Source organism: Bombus flavifrons, chromosome 4 (genome assembly GCF_040668555.2).
Source record: "Bombus flavifrons isolate JBK064 chromosome 4, iyBomFlav1_principal, whole genome shotgun sequence".
NCBI classification, from domain to species: Eukaryota; Metazoa; Arthropoda; class Insecta; order Hymenoptera; family Apidae; genus Bombus; species Bombus flavifrons.
This window is the reverse complement of record NC_138445.1, coordinates 16,944,510-16,969,318: the sequence shown is the minus strand read 5'-3', so window position 1 is coordinate 16,969,318 and position 24,809 is coordinate 16,944,510. Positions and strand designations below refer to the sequence as shown.

The 24,809-nt window shown below is 49.6% G+C and overlaps 1 protein-coding gene across 1 annotated transcript; it reads left to right on the top strand.

Moving 5' to 3' along the window:
* The first annotated feature begins 289 nt into the window (after positions 1-289).
* Mid1 (calcium-permeable channel component Mid1) lies at positions 290-23,721 on the top strand. Its single transcript, XM_069111279.1, has 4 exons — positions 290-2,911; positions 21,100-21,319; positions 21,574-21,786; positions 22,070-23,721. The coding sequence occupies exons 1-4, from the start codon at positions 290-292 to the stop codon at positions 23,287-23,289; spliced, it is 4,275 nt and encodes a 1,424-aa protein (XP_068967380.1). The 3' UTR covers positions 23,290-23,721.
* The last annotated feature ends 1,088 nt before the right edge of the window (positions 23,722-24,809 follow it).

Below are 24,809 nucleotides of genomic sequence, written 5' to 3'. Positions count from 1 at the left end.
CGAGCGAACAAGAGCCCCGATCTTTGGTGGCAGCGATGCGGGGCCTTGTGCAGCCAGACGACGGGAACGTACGCGATCGCAACAGGGATCATCAGCGAAACAAATTCGATATCACGATATATCGTCGGCGTCGATATCATCGAAACGGATATCGTCGAGAACGGAAAGGCAACGTGGACAAACCGAAGGATATTGGACCGCGTCACGAGTCAGTGGCGTGGGCCGTCGACGGGGACGATCGTCGTCGGGACGGACCGGGGACGTTAACAACGTTCCCGAGCTTGTGTCCATGCGGCTCGATCCGCCCGAATTCACGGGACCACCATCCACGTCGTACGATTGGAACAACGGCAACGACCGCTGCTACTCGTCCTCGGGCTTGCCTCTTCATTTTCTTCCGTGCCGATCTACCACCGCGGGAATCTCTTTCTTTCGTTTCCGACTCTCGGTCCCGTTCGTTCGTGGTTCCGAGATTTTCCAACGGCAACGACAATTCACCGCAGTTATCGCGTACGGTGTCCATCATCGTCGATTCTTGTCGTCGGTTCGACGTTGCTGCTCGATCGAGCACGGAAACGGATCCGAAACCAGAAACGCCACTGCCTTTCGTGTCTCTTACGACTCGGTTTACCGCAGCGAAGTGCGCCCGCGCATTCGCACGCTCACCAATATTTTGCAGAAAAAAAGCGGTGATTGTCGCGTACAGCGAGGGAACGATCGGTTCGAGTTCGAAAGCGAGGAAAAGAAAAACGTCGATGACTATGCCGACAACGGTTATGACGACAATGACGACGACGACGACGACAACAACGACGACAACAACGCCGACACCGCCGAAAACAAAGATGACGACGACAACGACAACGATGACGACGACGACGATGACGACGACAACGACGACAACGACGACAACGACGACGACGACGACGACGACGAAGACGAAGACGAAGACGACGAAGACGAAGACGACGAAGACGACGAAGAGGACGAAGACGAAGACGATGACGACGACGACGATGTCATCGACTACGTGTGTTACGTCAATGACTTTATTTTATCGACGTGCCAAGCATCGAGGTCACGGTCTTGTTATACCGGAAGCAGGAAACCGAGAACGAGATGGAAGAAAGATGACGATCGGGATCGCGCGATCACCGAGGAATCCGTCAATTTCTCTGGAATTCGTATCGCGAATGTTACGAACGTTCCTTCGGTCGATGTATTTCCTTACACTGCCTACAATGACGAGGACGATGATATCGGAAGCTACCGTGATATCGGGGAGTCGTCGCGTGTCGTCGCGTCGTCCCGCGAGATCGGGAACGTTCGTGTTGGACAGGAAGAGTATCGAGAAGAGACGAAATTTTGTCGAGACGTTGGCAACCACGGGGACAAACTCCAAGTGAGGAAAGTGGTGGACGATGGTATTTGTGACGACGGAGAACGTTTTCGTAAATTTCGAAGCCGTCGTAAGCGGAATGCCGATTCGGGACGTGGTACGCGCGGAAAGGTTTGCGTCGCGAACGGAAACAGCGGGAGACGCGAGAGCCACTACACTGCCCGGTTCCAGAAGCCGATCATCCCCAACGGAAGCAGCGAGAACGAAACGAAACTCTCGAGGAACGGACCAACGACGACGAAGGTATCCAACAACTGGCGCGGCCGAAAGTACGGATTGCTGTTCATCTTGTATTTATTGGCTTGGCCGCTGGTGTGTTCGACGAATCTCTCCGGACAGTTCATCTCCGGTTTTACCCGTAATCCATCCCTCGGCCCAGTCGAAAACCTTCCGCGGCACAATGCCACGCAAATTTCCTCCTTGTTGTTGTCGTCGAGCGTCGCGCATCAACATCAACAACATCAGCAGCGTCAACAACATCAGCAACATCAGCAGCAGCAGCAGCAACAGCAGCAACAACAACAACAACAGAAGCAACGTTATCGGCAACTGGAGGAAGAGCACGGTGTGCGAGAGCAATTGGTCCGGGACGCCGAGTACGCCAGTAACGGACATCACCGTCGCCGTCACGAAGAACAACAACAACAACAACAACAACAACTACAACAGCAGGAAGACCAAGGTCGCGAGCAACGAGAGGTGGAAGAATCGTCGTATCGAGATCGCGGCGAAGCCGTTTTCGAATCCGAATCGACACATCCTTACAACGAATATAGCTGGGAGATGAACCAAATAAATCCTTGGTTATCGGCCTGCGATCTGGCGGGCCCAGCGCCGGCCGATCTTCAGGGTAGCTGCGGTCCACCGGAAGTACCGAAATATTGTCCGGTCGCCTGTGTGGCAAGCTCGAAGGGAAACGCCGGTAATGGAAACGATGCCGAGTTCGTCGAGGTGATCGAGAAGGTCAGGGTCACCGGAAGGAATTGTTATTGGTCGACCGGTGGAAAGAAGGAGGCAACGACAGAGACAGCAGTGGCGGAATCGGAACGGTTCGACTCGAGTTCGATAAAGTCGTCCGGGACGGACGGCGGTGAGGTGGCGAGTGACAAAAAGGGAAGGACCGACCGAGAGAAAGCCGAGGGCGTACGGATGGATCCGGAACAGTGCCTTTTTTATCTCGAGGAGTCACATAAGAGGGACATCTGTCGGGATGATTTTGGCCGGACCAGTACGCGAAGTTTTTTAACCCCGAGGGAGAATCGATATTGGTTCATGAGCGGGTTGCGTCTGCGGCACTGCTGCGACCACGCGGTGGTCAACGCCCTGGCACCTGGCAAGGGTGGTCCGCTCGAGAATGTGCTAAACGGTGGCCAGAAGTGCGTCGATGCCCTGGACAAGCTGTTGCACGCCGATGTGTTAGCCGCAAGATTGCATTGTGAGTTCGAGGAAGTGCTCGCGCGATACGACTGTGCACAGCCCTATTCGGTCATCTTCAACTGCACCCACTGCAAGGTAACTGCTCTTCACGCTCTCTTCTCTTTCCTCTCTATTCTCTCCTCTTCTTTTCTCCGTTTTCTCCTTCTCTTCTTCCTTCGTCTCTTCGTTTCCTCCTCCATCTCCGCTCTGTTATCGTCGGGCGTACTCGTTCGACCAGCCTTTAGCCGATAACCGACCAACTTGCAAAGTAATCGCAAAAGTTGGCGAACGAAGCGCCTCGTCTCGCCGATAACCGTCGTCCTCGTGAAATCTTTTCTCCCCTTCTTTTCCCGCAGATGAGGGAAAACGTGGAAACACGGTATTTGGCAGACGAATCGTCGGGACGCGCCTTCCAACAACCGAACGATCTCCTCGTTCGTTCGATTCAGCGCTAAGAAACGTTTCGCGCAGAAAGTTTGCCAATTAGCTACGAATCCCGTTTCCCTCTCTCCTTGTATGTCCGTTATATTTCTCGTAACGAGTATCTTACCTCGTGCAAATTCTTCGTATCGCGCGCAACTTGTTCCACCTCTTCGCGCTCGATAGCGAGAGTCTCGGGAACATCGCCAAGAAATTGATCCGATTAATCGTGCGATGCTACCGACTATGAAAAATCCTTCGCCACGGTGTGCTTTCGGACTGTCGCTGTGTCAGTGGCGCCAGGTTTAAACGGCGTTCAAAATTTTCGGCCGATCGCGCGGACAGAAGTTTACGCGAGAAGAGTAGCACGAGCGCGATATCGATTCGAGCGATTAGCACGACCATTCGTTTGCCCCATTTGCGGCTCGTGATTTAATGCCGGATTCAGATCCTGTCTTTTATCCGTTATATACATATGTATGAAGCGACGATTCGTTTCTTCGTTCGTTACCTCGATCTGCATCTGCGCTCGGTGCTCCGCCTCGAACGTTCGTCCTCTTTTTTCTCCGTCGATGCTGCGACTATCCGCCAGAGAATCGTCGTAAGCGCGTCGTTGCATCGTACGCGACCGCGACACGTTTGGAACGCGTGCCGGATTCTTCGTGGGACGAAACGTCTGATTGTCGAGAAAAAAAAAGAAAAAAAAAAAAGAAAAGGAAGGGACTGATTAATTAATTCTGTTCAGCGTTCGATGAAAGTTGAAGGATCGTTGACCTACAAATTAGGAGAACGAAAGTGGATGAACGAACTTGGACGAGATGGCCAGGATCCCGGTTACGGTACGCGAGTCTGTTTTATATAACGCGAGAACGCGTTAATTGGCGGCTGATTGTGAGCTAATCGGACGAGTTCGTTTAAATTCATCGGCTCCTTTTCTTTCTTTTTTGCTCGAACGAAACACGTACGAAAAGAGGGCGCATCGTGGTGGCGCATCGACGAGCGAAAATTCCTAGCAAAACGAATCGAAGCACGTGTATCGGTATCCGACTAGAATCAACGTTAAGGACAACGTCTCGGAGATACGAACGTGCCTCGCGTCTCGATCCCAATCAGTCGGATCGTTGCCAGACGGCTAATCATCGAACGCGTTTCCTCCGGATTGATTTTCTACCCTTATAAAGGAACGTGCACTTATATTTGTATTATATTTATAAACCGCGTATTCGCGATATTCTGTGGATGGCGCAATTTCTGAAAGAAACCTTAATTACGCTATACTTGCTACTTGTTCGATTAGAACCGCTCGTCTCTCCTCGGCAGCTACCGATATTGTTTTAACATGCAACGAGTTGGTACGATCAAGTAGTAAACTAATTTGTACGACGTCCCCGACGATTATATCGGAAATCAATTTGCAGATATTCCAGTGCGTTGAACATCGTGGCAGCCGTTATCAGTCACGTGTCGGTCGGTGGTTATCGGTTTTTATCGTTGAAACTTTTTCGGCCCGACCGATTTCCCGTGCGATCCAACGAAACTTTCTACATAACGTGCGAGCATTTTGCGTTACGTCGTTACGTTGCTATAGGTAGGTGATACCGGAGCCAGCAAGGGTTGAAAGGTCCCGAGTGCAGGTGTACCGGAGACTATGACCGGCGCAGTTGCAGTTGCAGTTAAAGTTGCAGGCAGGCGACGGGCAGCCGGTCATTGCTTTTCCGTGCTACGAAATTGACGCTGGCGCCGGCGTCGGTGTCGGTGTCGGTGTCGGTGTTGGCGTCGGCGCGTTTATGCTGCTTGCAGGATCTCTGTGTATATAGGTGCGCAAAGTATACACGCGGATCGTCCGAGACAGATGTAGAGGGAAATCCTCGCGTAACCTTGTTAATGGCTCGTTGTCCCTTCTCGATACCGCTGTCCGAGCGACGTATCGTTCGTTCGACGTAACGAACGATTAGCCTGGAAAGCGAACGTTACGCGTCCAACCGTCCACGATTCGGCCTCCGAAAGTTTACGTTTCTTACTCGCCGTTTCGCCCGATGATGGAAAACCGCGAAATCCGGTCGCGCGATTACTGCGCTTGCTCCAGCCTCGCTTGTCCCTTGGTACGTGCTACGAACATGTGCGTACTGTCCTTATACACGCGTACGAACACGTTGACGCGTACCAAGTGGTTTAACGATTAAACGTCAAGTATAGTCAACCGTGCGTCGGTGCGAAACTGTTGGTTGGCCGTGGCAGCTAGTTTGCTTACGACTTGTTCGTAATCATGCGCGTGCCTCGGATAACCCACGATTTGCTCGTAAACTACGTATCCTTAGCGAACGAAATTAGTTTAGTCGACGAGACTCGAGGTAAGAACTGGCCCGTACTTGATCGTCGGCAAAGCGGCAAGCGTAACAGCGATCTCGTATCGAGAAAACTCGTTAGTACGTTAGTTAGTCGTAGGTAGAAAAATTCGGGACGTACAAGACGAACGGCAGATCGCCAGGTTAAAAGAAGGAGCGATCGGTATGGAGCGTGGAAGGCCGGACAGATGAAAGAACGGTTTGCAAAACGATAGAAACGGGGGAAAGAGGGAAAGACGAGAAGAGAAGCGAACGATCGAGCGTGGAGCGTCGCTCGAGGGGAAACTCGAAGCAACGAAAGATGGTGGGAAAGAGGCGGAGAGACAGAGAGAACGTACGAGGTAGCAAGATCACGTTGCCTGTTGCCAAAGAAACTTTTATTTGGCGCGACCCGTAACTCGTTCTCGTTGCCTTCGAGCGAAATCCGAGTTTGTAATTCCGATAAAATACGTCACGGACCAATAAAAATGGCAAAGATTTGATCAATTGAGATGGCTTGAACGGAACAGCGCAAAAAGCTGTTTATGCTTGGTTACATTTTTGGCGAACGGTTATTACCGATGTACAATATACGCAGTTGCAAGCTGTCCGATGCAGTGTGCGGCCACTCCTCTTCCTCGTTCGTTTCCTACGTGTGTACATTATCCATATACGTGTAGCTACGTAGATATACGCGCATAGCTATATGTCGCGTGTCCTATGCAAGTTATGCATACATGTTACTCAACGATACGACGTTGATGTCTCTCGGCTCTCGTGCAGAATTCGATGTAGGTGGACACTTGGGGTAATTGGCAACAAACTATGCGGATGAATGCGACTCTGCCACGGTGTTCCTTATTATGTCGACTAGCTAGGTGTTTCCTTCCAGTATCTCTCGTTTCCGATGCGCCACTCTATGCTATCTCTCTTTTGTTTGAAATTTTCCCTCATTTCCATCGTCCGTACGTTTCTCGTCGAGTACGTAACGCGCGTCGACCGATCGAACGAGCGCCTTTCCCCGTAATTCATCGTTTCGTTGTTTTAACTAAGCATATCTCGGTAGTGGGCAGATAGACGGATTTGGTAGATTTTAGCGCGGCTTTACGCGATGCATTACGAGGAAACGACGGCTTCGTTGCTCCGACTTTCGAACGAACGAATTACGGTAATCGCGTTTACCGCCGGGGGTCGGAGAGCGCGTACTTTTCAGAAGCGTCGTGACACGCGGAAAGCGTTACATTCGACGAACGTACGGCGAGCTGCGACGAAGCAACGCTACGTGAAATTTGACGACGAAGGAAAAGCTATGATTCGCAAAGAGGGCGAACTGTAGCTCGAAATGAAAATATCGGTCTCTCGATACACGATAACAAGTCGACGAGATAGGATGTCCCCGATAAATGTTTAAGCGGTTAAATCGAGTTTTCGCGAGGTGGCTAACGCGTCTCGTTCGATCGATCGTTCTAACGAAGGCGAATTAATTAACAAAATTGACGTCAAGCTGGACCGTCGACGCGAGTCGACGCGCGAGACGACGCGTTCCTCGATATTGCTGGTAAAAATAAGCTGCGTTAATTTCGGCCGGCCGGAACACTGGTGGAATCGAGCGACGAAAGGTCGCGTTAGCAGTGCTGAATCAAGTTGCCGTTTTATTCGAACGCGGCCCTGTTCGTCTGTGACGTAGTCTCGACCTCGGGTCTCCATCGTTTCTTTCAACTCGCTCGAATTAATTAAACAAAACTGACGTCAAAGCGCGACCGCCGCTTCTCAAACTATCGCGGACGATACTATTTCCTGATACATATTTATTTCCTTGCTTGTTCCTTTAACTCTTGCCATTCGGCTTCCAGTTGCTTCCAGTTATCGATCAGCCTTACGACTGTACGTGATCTTTGCGACGTAACGGTACCATTTTACCATACATACGTATGTACAGGGTGGTTGGTAACTGGTGGTACGAGCGGAAAGGGGGTGATTCTACGCGAAAAAAGAAGAATAAAAATTTTTCTTTTGTTTTTTTTAATTTTATTAAAAATCTACAGTGAGATCCGTTATAACGAGACGCGATAAAGTGCAGGCGTACCGAGCGAAAATTCAAAGTCGATTTTCTCGAAAACGAAGCCTCGAACGAAAAATTCTTATTCTATATTTTCGACTTCTTTTTTCGCGTAGAATCACCCCCTTTCCGCTCGTACCACCAGTTACCAACCACCCTGTATACAGGTATTACTGCGAATTGTAACGCGTACGTCGCGTTATCGCGCTTTTCCCCGAGTAATCGAGAAAAGGAATTAATCGGGCAGAAACGAATCGCTCGTCGGACTTGATAATCGGAACAGTATGTCGCGTCGAAGGAACGAAAGGATACGCGCGTGCCGAACGTCTGTCGCGGAACAGATTCGAATCGAAAGAGTCTAGAAGAGGGAAAGAGGATAGCGGAATAGAGAAAAAGGGGAATCGGAGGGGTTGCTCCGAAGGTTGGGGTGGACGAAGGATGGTCGAGGAGAGGGGAGCCGGTGTAGGAGAGTAAAAGGGGTGGGAGGATGCGAGGTGCAATCAATAGCGAGATTGCCCTCGCTCGGTAGCTACTCAACGCCAATAGAGGAACGTTATAGACACGAGCGTAGAGCTGTTAGCGCTGTTACGATTGTATTATAGATTCGCAGCTCTGTAGCGAATTCTACGTAGCCGAAACGCGTGCCCAAGGTATCGCCATCGGGACTTTTCGATCCGTCTGTCGGATGATACCGCTAGCGTCGCGCTTACAGTTCGATCGGCCACGATCCTCCGTAGCCGATAATAAGAGATAATTTGACCGTGACCTGATACGATCGATCGTTGCTCCAATCTGTAGACGCCGCTCTCTGTCGTAAAACGTTGGTAAGATGATGTTGGAAATATTACGTTTGTTTTCTTTTGTTGTCCCGCACGTGTTCGCCGTAATAAAGTCGTGCAAATGACTTTCGTTCGTGCAAAGAAATTCTCGAATAAAATCGGGGCTTAGCTGCCATTTCGTACCGGCTACGAGTACCTATTATTCTAGCCTGCACTTGGGCGCTACGAGTACTCGAGAACTGTGTTGCACAGCTCCTTTTCGCGTCAAGATTTCGCGCAACTCGAGCGAAACGCGCTTCCAGCCGCGAAATCCTTTAAATTTCTTACCCTCGTCGTGACTCAGCCTCCCTTCATCCTCTTCTCTCTTCGTCCGCTGACTCTCCTTCTCTCGCTCTTCTCTTCCCTCTGCGAGGAACTAGGCAAAATACCTGGCGGCGGAGAACGCCTGCAAGACGATCGTCGAAGAAACAAGGGAAGAAGAAAAAAAAGAAGCGTGTCTCGGAGAATAAGCAGATCGTGTGGAGAAGTCTGGCCTTTTTATAATTCGACGACGCTGTAGCAAATGCGACGAACGCGATAGCGGAAACCGGAAAAATACTCGAAGAAAACAACCATCCTGACCCATATATCGGACGGAATTGCAAGGCAGCGTCGAATTCAGTCTACTCTCGCCAATCTTTCTTGTCGCCTACTTACCGTCCTCTCTCCACTTTTACACCACGCGTTACGTTCCTTCGCGTGACATTTCAACAGCTCGTTTTTACTTTCGTATAGCAAAAATACTAAGTTTACTCGTCGTCGATATTTCACTCTATAGGTGGTTGTTTTAATCGAAAAAATTCCTTGAAAATTGAACTGAAAAGAAACGCTCGCTGACGTTCCTTCTCTTTCCGCCATACGTCGACTATCTGGCGAACGTATCCGAGTGGCAAGCGTCATTTAAGGAATACAATGGAGGAAATCGGAAGTCTGCTGGTCTATCAACTAGTTCACGAAGTTGCAACTATGCGATCGTGTAGTCACGTGTGCGCTGGTTCGCAACTTACCTAATCGATATTGCAGGCATCCTCGTAAAATATCGACGGCTGTGAAATACGTATATGTACGTAGATTTACTGCGAGCGCATGTTGTCGAATAATCAGCGAATAAGAATTCACGTTCGCAGCTTTATACGCGCGTACGAGACGTTCCGTTTCTATTTTCTTTGTTTTACTTTATAGTCGACACCGTTGCGGGACGTAACGTTACCGACAGATTCCCCTCGAAACTTTCTATTATCTTTGAGAAACTTTCTCCTTCCACGAGTATTATCCTTCGAGGTTGCGAACGTTTCTTGCCACAAAATTGCACGGTTTCGCTTTCCTGTCGTTAGTCGATGAACATCGACCAAGAAATTGGCAACGGTTCGTGTAATTGGTAATCCTAGTAGCCGACGTAAGCCTCGTTGAGCGCCAGAGACGTACTCGATAACGACCATCGAGACGTACACGTGCACATGTCTCAACACGAGTGTACTTCTCTGTTTAACGCAGGTACCGAGCCAGGCGAGTACACGCGATACGATCGAAGGTGTTGAAACGCCACGAATTCATCGTCTTTCGTTCCTTTTCATCGTTCCTCCGTTTGCCCATATCGACCTTTTCTTCTCTTCTTTTTACGAACCTTTCGAGTGCAAGCGAAGGATTCGGCACGCGAAATTGAGCGATTAGTATCGTGGAAAAGAGCGTACTATTTATCACGTGTATGGATGTAAACGCGTCTATTACGCGGCGATATTTTAACCACGGATTTAACCTGATTCCAACTTGCCACAACTTTCTATAATTTATAGGAAAGATTCGGCAAGACATTTATTTCGCTCGAAGAAGAAACGACTGATATTGAACGTCGATAACTCGTTGGCAACGGGAGCATCCTATCGCTAAATTTACACGATCGAATTCCTTGTGTTTCGTCCCTGAGATACGCTAGCTTCTCCCTCCGTACTCCCTCGATTCTACTCGTCAAAGTTTTCTTCTTTTCCTTGTCGAAGAGAAAGACAGGAAAGTTGGCGCGTGAGAAGGTTCGCCGTGCGATTCGAACGAGAACGTCGAAAGGGTGTGCGGAAACAGCGACGAGAAGAGAACGAAGGTGAAATACGAACGATGGTACAGCGAACCGGATAACGCAGAACCGGAGAGGCAATGCTGCGCGGATGAAACACGGATCGATGTCGCAAGGGGGCGACATCGAACATCTTTCCGTTAAAATTCCTTCGGTTTGGGACGAGGGAATCGATTCGACCGAGAGAAACCAGCGACTACGATGGAAGGGCCTTTTCTTTCGCGCGACCCCGTTTCTTGCGAGTTCTATCTTCTTCGACCTCTGTCTCCGTTTGCCCAACGATTCTCTGCTAGCGATACGTATCGCGATGGTCGTTTCTAATTGCTTGAATCGCGAGCAAGTGTAAAACGTTGTTTGAAGTTTTCACGGGTGTAACATCGGTGAATAGACTTTGTAAACAACGGGTATCGGTTCTCATCCTGTGGCTGTACAGCCACAAGACTTTCTCGATCGATACAACGAAACGGCACAGAAGATTGAAAAGGTTCTAACAGGACACACGAATCGTCCTCTTTTATGTTGACGCGCGCGAAAAATACTTGCCTCTTCTCTCCACTCTACATCGAATCGCTATACGTGAAAAACGACGGGACTACGAGCGGATATCGTATCGTTCGCTAAGGATTCTTACGCGCGTATATTAGTGGACGCTTTCGTACGATAGGCATCGTACGATCGGTATACAAACAAAAGGAAGTCCTATCGCACGTGGCTGCAGATGAAACGAGGTAAAACAGACCGCTACGAAAATCTCAGCTATAGAAGCTTTTGTTTCTCATCGAGAGGGAAATACATATGTACGCGGATGAAAGTAGCGCGCTCGACTTGCGCTAATCGCGAAGAAAAGAAATTCTTTGTAATCGTTCGGCCTGTGCGTCTTTCAGCTGTAAAACTTACTTGACCGAGACAGCGTTCTCTCTCTATTACCATCGATGCTGGTAGTTCAAGTAGGTCAAAGCCAGAGGTCGCGCGTTACAGGTGAAAACGATATCCGATCGTGCGAAACACGAACGAGCAACAAAGGAGTGGCAATTTTTTCTTTCTGTTTACCTTGTTAGGAAGCTCGAGGAGAGGCGTAGTAACGTCCTGGAGAGAACGTTGGAAGCGAGGCTCAGAGGTAACGTGGTTCGCTTTTACGCGATACGTAGCGCAGGTTGATACTTTGCGAGCTACGTCCCGGGAATACCAGACCGTGTGTGGTCGCCACAGTTCCCTCGCGTCCATTTAAAAATTACAAACTTTCCACGGCTGACCGCTAGGAAATTGCCCGTGAGAAATTCCTGCTTCCCGCAAACCGCTTCCTCGTTTCCTTCTGCCTTTTCACAAATGATCTCTCGGCATCCGCGAGCTCCACGAATAGAGGTACCGTGTCGCGAAACCCTCGCAACGAACGGCGGTCGAAGAAATTAGGAAAACGAAGCTCGATCGATAGAAGAGCGAAGCGAGTCCTGTGGTAGCGAACGACGCGGCGCGATACAGCGCGAGAGGATAAAGGAAGATCGAAGGGATCGTTGTTGTTCGCCATTGGTTTTTCGTACGCGTTGGTCACCGTCGTATCCTCCGCCTGATCGATAACAGCGTACACGTGCAGAAAGATCTTCTCCAAGAGCGTTATTTTCCTCGGTTTAACATCGACGTTACGCCATACGTCTTCACGGGGACGTCCACTTTTCTCTCGTCGTCGTTTACGTTTCTCTTCTCCTTTTCTCTTCCCTCTACGCCCTACGTCCTATCGTTGGACAAAATTAATTTTCAGCATAGCCCGTAGATCGCCGATACGTACCAGCGGATAGTGGTTCCCAAGCTGAAATCGATTTTCCGTGTTTCCAGAGGGGAGAAAGACGACGCTAGTTGGAGGCTGATATTTTCGATTCGCCTAGAAACGGCAGCGGTAGGAAATGACGAATTCTGTCTGTGTTTGCGAGTGCTGCATAGGTATATTTAGATCGTCGTATCTGGCGATTTTTCTGCTTCTACTCCCGAGCGATAAAGACACCGATATAGACACGGTCGGCTGTTCGTAAATATTCGAAAACTTTTATCTGGAAATACCCAAGGGAACGCGGTGCCGTTCTTTCGAATCGGAGCCCGTGAAACAGTCGTCATCGTCGTAATCTGATACGAATGAATTTAGGAAATAGGACGACCGCGTTTAAAAACTCGATCCTTGTTCCAAACTCGCGCAATTGTTCCTCGAATTTGCAACGCATACCGGATGGAGGATGAAACTCATCGACAGCTAGGGAGTGAGCTGATAACTTTTTATTTTTTTTTTTTTATATATTCCAGGATCGAATACGTCTATCGCGCGACCTTCGATCCACGTACGATCGCGTACGTCCTTAAATCCTCTCATCAGGTAAACGTATGTCACGTGGCGGTATCACGTTACCACCGCGTATTCGCCCTTCTTTCGATTATCGATGTTCGTTTCACGTTCTGGTCTCTTCGACGCAAATAGCTGCAACGTAACTAGCTATTCAACGCCGTAAATCGATCTCCGAGTCCCGAATCCGCCGCTCTTTCTTCAACTTTTGCCACGAAAACATTAAACAGGTTTGATCCGATCGGTTCACGGCCCTTCGTCTCTTCCGCTTCTCAAATCTTCGGCGCTGCTCGAACGCTCGACGCGCGAGACGTCTTTAAACCTTTAAATTTTACATCGGACAACTAGTTAACACTTTACCGACCGCTTGCGGTTCAACAGCATACGCACGTCTGACCGTCACCTCAGGTGCAGATTCTCCCTGGCGCCGGCTCTGTTTCGGTTTCAAATTGGTATAAAACTGTGTGACGCAACTGAGCAAGCACCTTAGTACTAAATAACAAATTAAATAAGAAAGATTGTCGATAAAAAGCCGAAATCGGCTATCGGTCGGTAAAGCGTTAAAAAATTGTTTTGTTCCACGAACGGCCGGCTAATTTCAGCGAGGGATACTTGGCGCTCGTCGCAACAACACGTAACGATCTCTGTATCGCGTTAGTTACGAGCTCGCTGGTTCGGGCACAACTCTGCGGTGCATGTCACGCTCGCGCTTTGCAACAATAATTTCCCATTCGCGGCGATTATTTATTCTCGTCGCACGATCTTCTCGTTGTCTGGCTAAATGCCTATTGTCCGTTCAGTGGAATCATCGCTGCTTGATCGTTAACGGTCTCGAGTGGGATACGAGCGACGCTCTCGGTGATTGCCAGCTCCGTCTTTGCCGGTGGGTGGTTTTTACGACGATGGACTGCAGCGAGAAACCGTGGCGTTGCAGTCGCTCGTGATAGGAGTACACGGTGATCTATTAACCTTTTGACGACCGACAGAAACGATAATTTTCGATCGTATAAAGCACGGAATAAAAAAGAGAAGAAGAGAAGAGCAGAGTCTAACGAGTGACATTTCATCGCCTCCTTCTCCTTCCGATTCGACGATATCATCGGAAAGGTCTAAGCGGTCAGAGTGGTCGATGTGAAGCTATACGAACGGTAATTGTCGCGTTTAGCGCGAACCACGTAAGCGTCGTGAGGGAACGTTTTCAATTTTCGCTCGCGTAAGTCGGATATCGGAGATTCTCGGGTCCCTTTGTCGACCGTTGAAATTCATTACCGCTCGTATTTACAGCGCAATACCCAAGTTTAATAAGCGGACGCGTTTACGGCCGACGTATGTACATACATCGTTCGACACGAACGAAGCTTCGCTCAACGACCGTGATACGCGTACGTATCGTTCTTTGTTCGTAATCGTCCGACCGAACGACATCGAATTCTACCAAACTCCGTGCCCACTGAACGCCAATTTCTCCGCGTTTTCTTCGTTTTCTCTTCTCTTCTCTTCTCTACGTCGTACAACTTGATTTATACGATTCGAGCCGTACAGCCACCGCTTCCTTTTCAAACGAAAATTTAGCGATTTAGTTGGACAAACGGTTCGTTGATCGAGCCTAGCTGGGTAAGCAACGGTGTGGGAAAGGAGGAAACGTCGTGTACTCGAGGCACGTTTTGTCGTTCTTTGTTCCAAGTTGTTCGAGCCTTTGTGCGGCCGGAGAAGCGACACTTGCCAGCGGCTGTCGTCTTGCGAGCAATTGTCTCGGTAAGAAGTGGCGCCCGGTCGACGTATAAGAGCGTAACTACATGTTTTTTCATTTGTTCGCAAAACTGCGCCTACTCGAAGAAAGTGAAAAGCCCTCGGGAACCGCGTTCGTCGTAATTAAATCAGGTTCGTCGTCGAACGACCGCTCTTGCGATCGAAAATTTCTTACTACTCCGAGGCAAAGGAGAAACGACGAGACGGTTCGGCTGATCGATACGTCCATCGTCCTCGTTCGCCTGTACAACGTCCCTCTGGTCAGCCCTCCGTCGCTGTCCGATCGAAGGTGGGAAGATGGGAAAATTTTCATCCGCGTTTACACGACGAAACGTCGTCGTCTTCGTCGTCGTGTTTCCAGATGGCGTTTAGGTAACGAGATCGCGAGAATTCATAGACATCTCCGTACGATTTCTTTTCTGTTCTTCTTTTCTGTGAAACAACACGCTGAAAAACGCTCGAAATAATCGATATTTACTTGGCTGGGAATTTCGCCGTTGGAAAATGTCGATCTGCGAGGTTCGCGCAGCTTTCATTTTCTGGGGCGAAACTAATTGGAATTCGGCACGCAGCGACCGAGTAACCAACAATATTGAAACTCGCCTGTTTGAAAGCGGTGCAGGTGTACCTATCCGTTAATGAAATCTACGCGAGAGCAAATCTATGCCCGGTGAAATTCCGAATATCGAACGTCGGAAGAGAAGACGAGCGTGGTTGGACGAAGCAACATTTTCCGTTGTTTTCTCTCTGATCGTACATCGATAGAACGCAGACGAGGGGAAGGACGCAGGAAAGGGGCACGCACGATCGAGAAACGTCCTTATCTGGACAAGGACGACGAACACGCGGAGGCAGGATCCAACAAGAGTAAGAGGAGGAGAAAACCACCGGGACGAGGCTGCAGAAGGTGCAGCAGGAGGCTGTGGAAGCTGGCTCGAGGAGGGGTAGGATTTGGGGTAGCATTGGTAGAACGGTGGCACGGATATGGGCCAGGTAACCAGGTCACCGCGACTAAGGGCATTGCTTTTGCAACCGCCAACCACCGCCGCGCGCCGCCACCGACACCCCGTCACCCCATTCGAGCTGCTCTAACCTTCCCTACCCCTTCCCCTCTGGCCCCTTTTCTTTTTTTCTCCCTTTTCATCCTTCCATCCTTTTCCATGTTTCCATCTCTCTCTCTCTCTCCCCCTCTCCCTCTATCTTTCTCTCTGTCTCTCTTTCTTCGTTGCTTCCTTCATCGTCACTCGATACACGACGCACGACACGACACGTCGAACAACAGTTGCATCTCTCTGTATCTGCGATAGGCATCTTTGTTCCTCGATGTTGTATCGCTTGACGCATCTGGCGTTTCAGCGGTGCTCTTATTTCTCCTTTTCATTCTTCTCGCGTCTTTTCTGCTCGCGGTCTTTTCGTCGTTCCTCTGGAGAACGAAAAATACTTTCTTTCATTCCACCGAGCTATTCGACAGAGATCCGTCGAGGTTTCTACACGGCCGAGGAACTTGCTGCGGGACTGGCGATAGAATTTACCACGGCGTTGCAGCTCCATCGAGGGATCTTTGACGGTGGAAAGGAATCGCGAAATTTTCTTTTCTCCCTTTGCTTCTCGATATTTCAGCTATCGCAGCTACGAAAAATTGCAAAGATCACGCACGGCCACTCTCAGTGCCGCGTGTTCTTCATTTCCCATTCGATCGAGCCCCTTTGCCACCTGCTGGCGATTCTCGCCGCTGATTAATATCGTTCGAAGGATGGAGGTAAATTTCGCGCGTAACGTTGCAAGAACAACAGCGGCGTTGCCATAACCGGCAACACTGTTCGTCGCGAGAATCGCAGGAACTTCGAAGATCGAAAGGCTGACGACTCGTTGACGTTTCAGGTTTGCACGAATTATGCATTCGTCCCCGTGCGATCTGTACATTCGCCGTTTCCCTTTTCTCCTTCTCCGCTCGCTTTCGCAGGTAATTAATCCGGCGCACTCGTGGCACTCGTGGGCCGAAAAGCTCGTTCACGAGCCAAGTGCGGCGTAAACGAGAAACACCGGAACCGAGGCTACGGTTTCCGGTTGCACGAGCATCGTTTGAAAATTTCCCAGCGGGGAAATTAGCACGTACGCCAGGTCAAGCCGAACATACCTCGCGCTAGTCGTGTCACGGTCGTCGCGATCGAGGCTTCGTTCGTCGCGAGACGCTGTCCGATCCTTAGGATCGGCGGTGAAATCGTTGGTTAAATTACCCAGTTACGCGAAACGAAACACAGCGCGGTGGCGTTTTTTCTAGAAAAAAGGGAGAAGAAAGAATCGTTGGCGCAAAGAGCATTACTAATTTCAAGCCTCTCGTCTTTGATCTCGACGGCCTGACCGAGACAAAGGATCACTCCGGCGTATTCCGAAAGAGGGATAAAATTAATGTCACGGATCCGGGGTGAACAATGACAGGCGGAATTACGGGTCGTTGTATGCGCTGTACGTGCATACACGCCGCGCGTCGGAAAATACGACCACACGGATACTCGTGCGATGTACACACGTAGACCTCTGGCTGCGCGCTATCTGCCGCCCGTATCGAAGAGGAAGAAAAGTAGAGCGAGAAGAAAGCAAGTTCGGCGTCGATGTACGTTAGCCCGGGTGAAAAGAAGCCAAGTACGCGGTCCATCGCGACCGATGAAACGTGTATGGTCGTGCGAACAAAACGCACCATTTCCACCGACTATATCCGATTTCCCGTTTCTTTGCTCCTCTCTCTGTTTCCAGTCCGACCAGTGAATCGGAAACGTTGATACGTGGTTGCTGTTTCGTTCGTTATTCGGGTTAAGAACCATCTGGTCGATCCGACGAAAAAGGAGAAAGAAGAAAAAAAGGGACAAAGAAAAGGAGAGAAATTTAGTCGGCGGGAAAAAGACAGAAGATGGGAAGATGGGATAGGAAGGAGGCGGAACGTACCCGCGCAGGTTGCGACTCGCGTCGTCGCGCCACGTAACCGCGAACGCATCGGCGTCGCAGAATTCCGCGGAAGGAAATCGGAAAACGACGTATTGTTTGAAAGCTGCGCTTCGTTATAGCGATCTAATTGTAAGCGAAGGAAGGGTAGGGACGACCGATCGAGGGGGATGAGTCGACAGAGCGCAAGGTGGGAGAAGACTGATCGGCGAGCGACGAGACACGAAGCGGGTAAAGGGACAGGGTGGACGAGACGGCTGAGATGGGACACAGAGGGACGGGGTTGCGGGTGGAGCGAGTGGAAGACGAGCAGCACGACCCGGGGTTGGCAGAGGGACGAAAGGAAGGACGTAGCCCGAAGGGGAGGGTACCGCATCTGCCTAGCTCGAACGTAGATACTCGACAGAGGCTGGAGAGAATTGGGTCAACCAACTTGGAGTGCGTACTTCAGGTGTAGCTACCTATCCGCCGATCTACCGTCCTAGTGTTCTCGGCTATTCCTCTCGCATTTCTTCCCGAGCAATCTTTGCCCTTTCTTTTCTCGTTAACCGTGCGGCGAACTGCCGTCGCTCTTGGCACTCGTCGAGTCGAAGAAGCTGTCGCAGCCTCGGAGTCCTTGCCACAGCTTCGACGCCGATTCCACCGCTCTATCGGTCCGTTTTCCGATCAGACGAAAACACGCGTCGATATCTATACGCGAAGCTACGATACTCGCACCGTGAGATATCGTCGCGTTGCCGGAAGTTTCGGTTTACGAACAGAGTCTCCCTTCCGCGTCTCCGGACCAGACAGAGGGTAGCTCGTCGAGGATTTTCGCAGATTACGTCCGCCACGTTTCTTAGTCGATTCTTTGCAATTCGTAGAATTCTTCAGGAAGCACTGTCATCCCCGTTAACCCGGAACATCGTTCCGTTCGAACCCAGTTATCGACGACTCGTACGTTTTCCATAGGAAAAGAACGAAAGGAAAAGGTGGCATTCGCGCGAACAAAGTCCAACTCCGATAAGTTTCTATCGTATTGGCTTGGCAACTAAGCGATCGCGGATTTTGTCATTAGGTGGCATTGACAAAGTTCGCGATCGCTTAGTTGCCGAACCAATAGGCCCCGTAGTGACGCTCGCACCGGTTCCCGGGCCTCTCTCGATCGCAGCCGGGTCATCGTGGAGGTTTTTAGTCGTTTGGCGGAAGTGTTGTCGCTGCCAGATGAAAGAGAGTTTGCGTTTCGTCCCGGGACTACCGGTGGACTCTAAGGCTATGCCCGGTAGCCCCTGCTTTTTTTTTTTTTTTTTTTAGAGTTTATTTACCAAGATACAATTTTTAATACATATTGGGTATTCACAATAAACTATGAATTTCGATAAGGTGTGTTAGGCAAAAGTACCGATACGCGACGCTACGACGTAGCCATACTATATTATGTGTCGGCGTTTTACATTTTTTGTGATTTTAAATCTATTCTTTGGATTTAAGCCGCTGGGAAGAGCGGAGCTTTTATGTAATTTTGTTTTTGGTTGATTTTTTTGTCCTGAAAACTTGGTCGCAAAACAGGACTCATCGGTAGTCAACGTTTTGGGCGCTGTATGCCTTTGGGGGGGGGGATAATAGGGAGGGGACGGGGGAGGGGCCCGGTAGTCCTATTTTTTTATGATGTTTATTTAACCAAGGATACAGTTTTTGTTACATTTTGGTATTCATAATAAACTGTGAATTTTGGTAATGATGTGCTAGGCAAAAGTACCGATACGCGACGGTACGACGTAGCCATACTATATTATGTGTCGGTGTTTTACAATTTTTTGTGATTTTAAATCTATTCTTTGGATTTAAGCCGCTGGGGAGAGCGGAGCTTTTCTGTAATTTTGTTCTTGGTTGATTTTTTTGTCCTGAAACTTGGTCGCAAAACAGAACTCATCGGTAGTTTACATTTTGGCGCTGTATGCCTTGGGGGGGATAATAGGGAGAGGCGGAGGAGGGGGATGTCAAATAGGTTTATTTACAATATTTACAGATTATTTACAATTACACCTGTGTTATGCGGTGTCAGAGTTGTGTTCTGTCGGTTTACTGGTTTTCTCTCTTGTTTTATCATGGATTTGGAATCCACCAATATTTCTTTGTGTTTTTTCTGTGTTTGTCTTTAGTGTCTTTCATAGGGAGGGCCATGTTGTATCTCCACCTAGTGTCTGCGGTTTGTCCGTTTAAGTTTTCTTCGTAGAGTATGGTTTTGGTTCCTATTTTTCTTTTTATGTGGTATATTACTGGGATGTTATTTTGATCTTGGAGGTAGTTTTTTTCGTCTAGGTATATGAACGCTTCTGGGGGGATGGCCAGGTAGTCCCTACCTTAGACGTAGAGGCAGTCTTACGCTAGGTGCGGTATTTGTATCGTGACACCGTATTTCGACCACTAGCGAGATGGACAGACTCGTCGTCGTCGTAGCCCTCTGGTGTTGACGGTTGGTACCCGCGGATCGCCCGGGAGGTGTTGCGCCGCGTTGATGTTGATACCGATCCGCCACAATCGGTTGGAGTCGGACACTACCACGCCGCTTTCCCCAGAAGCGGCCTGGCGTCCGTGCGGATTTCCTCCACGTAAATATAAAAAAAAAGTTGCCAAGCCAATAGTTTGTATTATATCGTATTGCATTATACGTTGCCTACATGATTCGGCAGCCGAGTCACGCGAGTCTCGGCACGAGCGAAAAATTGCAAGACGCGACTGCTGCCGATGCAATTCCAACGCATCGTTGTATGTCTGGTCGCGCGAACGGTTGCAAATGAAAAACGATGCAACGACCGTTAAATCGTGTTAACGCGAGTACCGCGCGTGTCGTATGCACCGTGTGAGCGTACCCTTCGCCACGGTGAAATTCATATTTTGCAATTGGGACGCGTGCTTGCGTCGCGCGTTCCTCTGCGACCAGCAATTGGCGGAAAAGCGACCTTATCGCGACAGGGATTGATCGTAAGATTCGGCCGTTAACGAGCCGATTTTGGCGGCGAAAAGCGAGCGAGTCGAATCTCCGATTATTCGTTGCTTTTCGTAGATTTGTTCCGGGTCGCTCGTTTTCGTATGACAGCGGTCGTACAGCTGGACTTGCCGGGCAAAGCACGAGCCAAGGTTACGGAAGAAGGTGAAACGCGTAGCCCGTTTCACGCTCCTGTATCGCCGGGATACCGAGCAGCGCTTCTTTCAGCTGTGTACACGAAATACTTAATAAAGCGGAGCGACGAGACGAGAAGCGGGATAACGAATACGGATAGAGAGAAGAGCCGGGGATAAGTCGCCGTGGCGAATAAAAGGGTTTTCCTGCAACCAGAGCGTAATTATAACGCGCTCTTAGAGGATGCGCAGAAAGTGTAATATTTAAAGTAGGTCAGCCACTGACCCGTCTTATTGCCTGCTCTGACCTCCGATCGTCGCAAATAGAAGTCCGAAAACGGAGCGTAGAAACGAGAAGAGAGCGATAACATATTCGTTGGTTGCACATCGTGCAAACGTGTTTTCTCTTTCTAACGGCCGACTGGAATTGGTCGATCCGGCGCATTCTAACGCAGACTAAACAGATCGTTTGTGATTGCAGGAAGCGTATAGGAAATGGGTGTGCAGCTCCCTGGTGCCTTACTTTGCTCATGGGGAACCACAGGACTTGAATAGCTCCAACAACTGGGCCGGAAGCAGACTTAGGCCCTGTCGGTCCTTTTGCCAATCCGTGGAGCAACGTTGTCCCTACTTGCTTCCGGGTGATCGTGCTCCCGCGTATCCCACGCAATACGCCGGCGAACCCACTTTTCTTTGCAGAGGTAACTCTTTGGTCGTAGATGACGATCCGCCTGTACTTTACCACCATCTTCTTACCGCTTGTCGTCCCTCGCCCTCTATCGAACCACGCGCCACATCGCACAAGGGTAATAGCATTTTTGGCACCCTGTTAATCCTCTTCAAAGTCGTCCGACCAAATGGCCGATTTCGAAAGGCGGATAATCCTGCGACGAAACGCGTGGCTGGTTTGAAGGAAGACGCGAGACGTGGCACCTGTAAACGGAAATGATTTCAGATCCGAACATCCCCGAGACCGGAGAGCAAGCCGCGAGGGCATTGCACAGCAGCGAAGAGAACGAGTGCTGCTTTCATGCGTGTTCCGAGGAGTTGCCGGGATCGGGTATTTGCGCGAATTGCACGGACAAGGAACCACGGAGACGCGGCAACAACCACGATCCTCCAACGGCACCCCGTTGCGAAATTAATCCCATTCAACCGGCTTCCACAGGTACGTACACGTCCTTTCTTTACGCCGATTTCTTTACGGCGGTCCGATTCTCCGGTTGAAAGAAAACGCGTCGCAACCGTCGCGGAAGAACAGTAGCGATGGTTGGATCGCGATCCCTCGCGCTACGAATAGCGGATATCGCCAGACGCGCGGATGACTCGAGCCTTCGGTTACTTTCCTTCGTACGTTCGTTTCTTTACCGCGTAGAAACATGGAAAGATGTGGCGTATCGTACGTTGGATCGGACGTAAGACAAAGGTTCTGCGTTTTTTGTTTCGACCAGGTGGAGGATACGAAGAATCGGGATTCACGGACAGCAGCCTGGAGCGCGAACAGAGACACGACTCGTCCACTTACTCCGCAGCTGCGTCGATTTCGAGTACGGGGCGACAACAGGGAACGTTGGTGTGCGGAACCGGCGATGGTGTCGACTCGATCGCCAGCGTTTCCTCCTCCGATCGATCGGCAGCCTCGATCCTTCCGCAACTCTTCTGGCTATGCTCCGTTTTAACCAGCATCCTCGGCAACGTTCGAACGATTCCCGTCCTCTGGATCGCCAAGATCCTTCTGTGGCCGATCGTGCCGCTCGACGGCAACGAGGGTAGCGATGGTCGCGATCACCGTGGTAATCGTTGCGGTAGCGAATCAAAGTCGAAGAAATCCAGCGGCCTGATAGATATCGTCGTCTGGTTGCGCCGTTGCTTTCGCGGCAACTACGTCGGCGCGCGTTACTGTGCGAATCGGTTGCTGGAAAAGTGGCTGGTGATCGAACGTCGATGCCGAAGCTGGTGGTGTCGCTGCTGCTGGTACTGGTGGTGGTGGAGATGGCGAAAAATATCATCGGCGAGCGGTCGTGTCCGATGGAAATTTCCACCTCGACGGCCGCGTGGGAAAAGTCGTTTCGGTCGATTCGTCGACGCGCGTCATCCTTCGACTACCGGTGCTACGCTAACTCGTATCGTTGCAACCGCCACCGCCACCGCCACAACCATCGCCACAGCCATCGCCACTACCATCGTCGTCACCTTTCCAACCACCGTCGTCACCACCATCCCCACCACCACCACCACCACCACCACCACCGTCGTGAAAAACGAATCCTTTTTCCATTTACGAAAGACGTATCGTGATTCGTTGTACGAGCGTTGGATCCAGTGTTTCCTCGTCGATTCGTTCACGGTAAAGTGCCTATGGCGACGATGGTGCTGGCGGTGGTGGTGGTTGCACCGATGGTGGCGATCACGAGAAACGCATTACGGCGGATTTGTCGGAACGGCGATATCGCTCGGCAGAGAGGATCGTTTTCGTGGTTTCCGGCGTGATCGAGACGAAGCGGCCAATCGAAAAAGAAAAGAAAGAAGAAGAAGAATAAGAAGGAGAAGGAGGAGAAAGAGGAGAAGACGGAGCAGAGAGGCTTTAGAAGTTTCCGAACAGTGGACTCGATCTTCTTCGGCTGGAAGGCGACACTTGAAATTATTCTCGAGGAAAAAGGACCCACCATAGAGCAGTTCGTCTACGCAAAAGCGTAAAACACAGGTTTTTTCTATCGGTATATCCAAAGCTCTGTCGGCAAGTACGTATTTGGCCGTACCTTTCTCGATTTTCGACTCTCGAGAGATCCAACGTCTTCGAGCGAAGCACGCATCGCGGATCGACTGGAATCCGAGAAAGAGCGTACAAGCAAGGCTGGCAGACGAGCGTTAGAAAGCGCAGAGAAGAAAACGCGAAACGTTCAAAGTACGTACGTACGGAGATGAAAAATACATGGAACAGAGTGTGAGAAGGATCGGGAGGAAAACTGGTGCGACGTAATTTTCCGAAAATGTGTACACATAGAGGAATAGGGGAAAGGAGAAATGGGGAGAATCCGGGTATCGAAGAGACGAAGAAACACGTCGACGTCTAAAGTTCGGACGTGAGGACAAAAGGACGTGAGGACAAAAGGACGTGAAACAAAACGATGAAATCGTAACGTCTGTCGCTAATAATAATAATAATAATATTAATAATAATAATCATAAGAATAATAATAATAGTAATAATAGTAATAATAATAATAATAATAATAGTAATAACAATAATAATAAAAACAACAATAACAGCAAGAACAAGAACAACAATACACAACAATAATTAATTAATTAAAATATTAACGAGGATATCGACGACAATGACGGAGACGGTGACTGCGACGGTAATTGCAACGACGACTATGACGCCGACGTTTCGACGATAACGATGGAGACGGCGCCGACGATGACGACGACGACGACGATGACGACGACGACGACGACGACGACGACGACGACGACGACGACGACGACGACGACGACGACGACGACGACGACGACGACGACGACGACGACGACGGCGACGATGATGAAAACGATGATACACAAACGATAACGATAATGATAACGATAAAATGGTGACAAAGGACAATGAATAAATAATAGTTTACGGATAATAAAGTAAATGATAACGATTAAATAACGAGATAACGATAAAAGGTGGGGATAATACAATGGAGTAACATTAACGTTAACGATAGAATGATTACGATTACAGTTATTGTTACACGTTCGATGCGTCGTATGCATTCGAATTTAACGAAGAGAACACGCACATATACATTGAACACACGGAACCAGCACGTACACACAGATAATTCGTTATTTCGCGAGGAGATAAAAAGCAAGAAAGAGCGAGCGTAGAGGGGAAGATTGCGCCGTAGTATAACGAAGCGAGAACAGCGTACGAAAGAGGAAGAGCGAATACACGTGGAGACGCGAGAAAGATAGCGAATGCGAGAGAGCGTGAAAACGGTGAAAGTCTCGGGAACGATAGAGGCGAGAAGATGCCAGTACACGTTTTCGTATAAGCCGTTAACGATTAACGAGACATTTAAAAAAACACAAAAAAAAGACGTAGGTAGATAGTACTTCGGTCGTGAGACAGAAAATTGGAGAGCATGTACGAAACGCGCGAATCAAGATTCGAGCAACTCGACTGCCGAATCGATA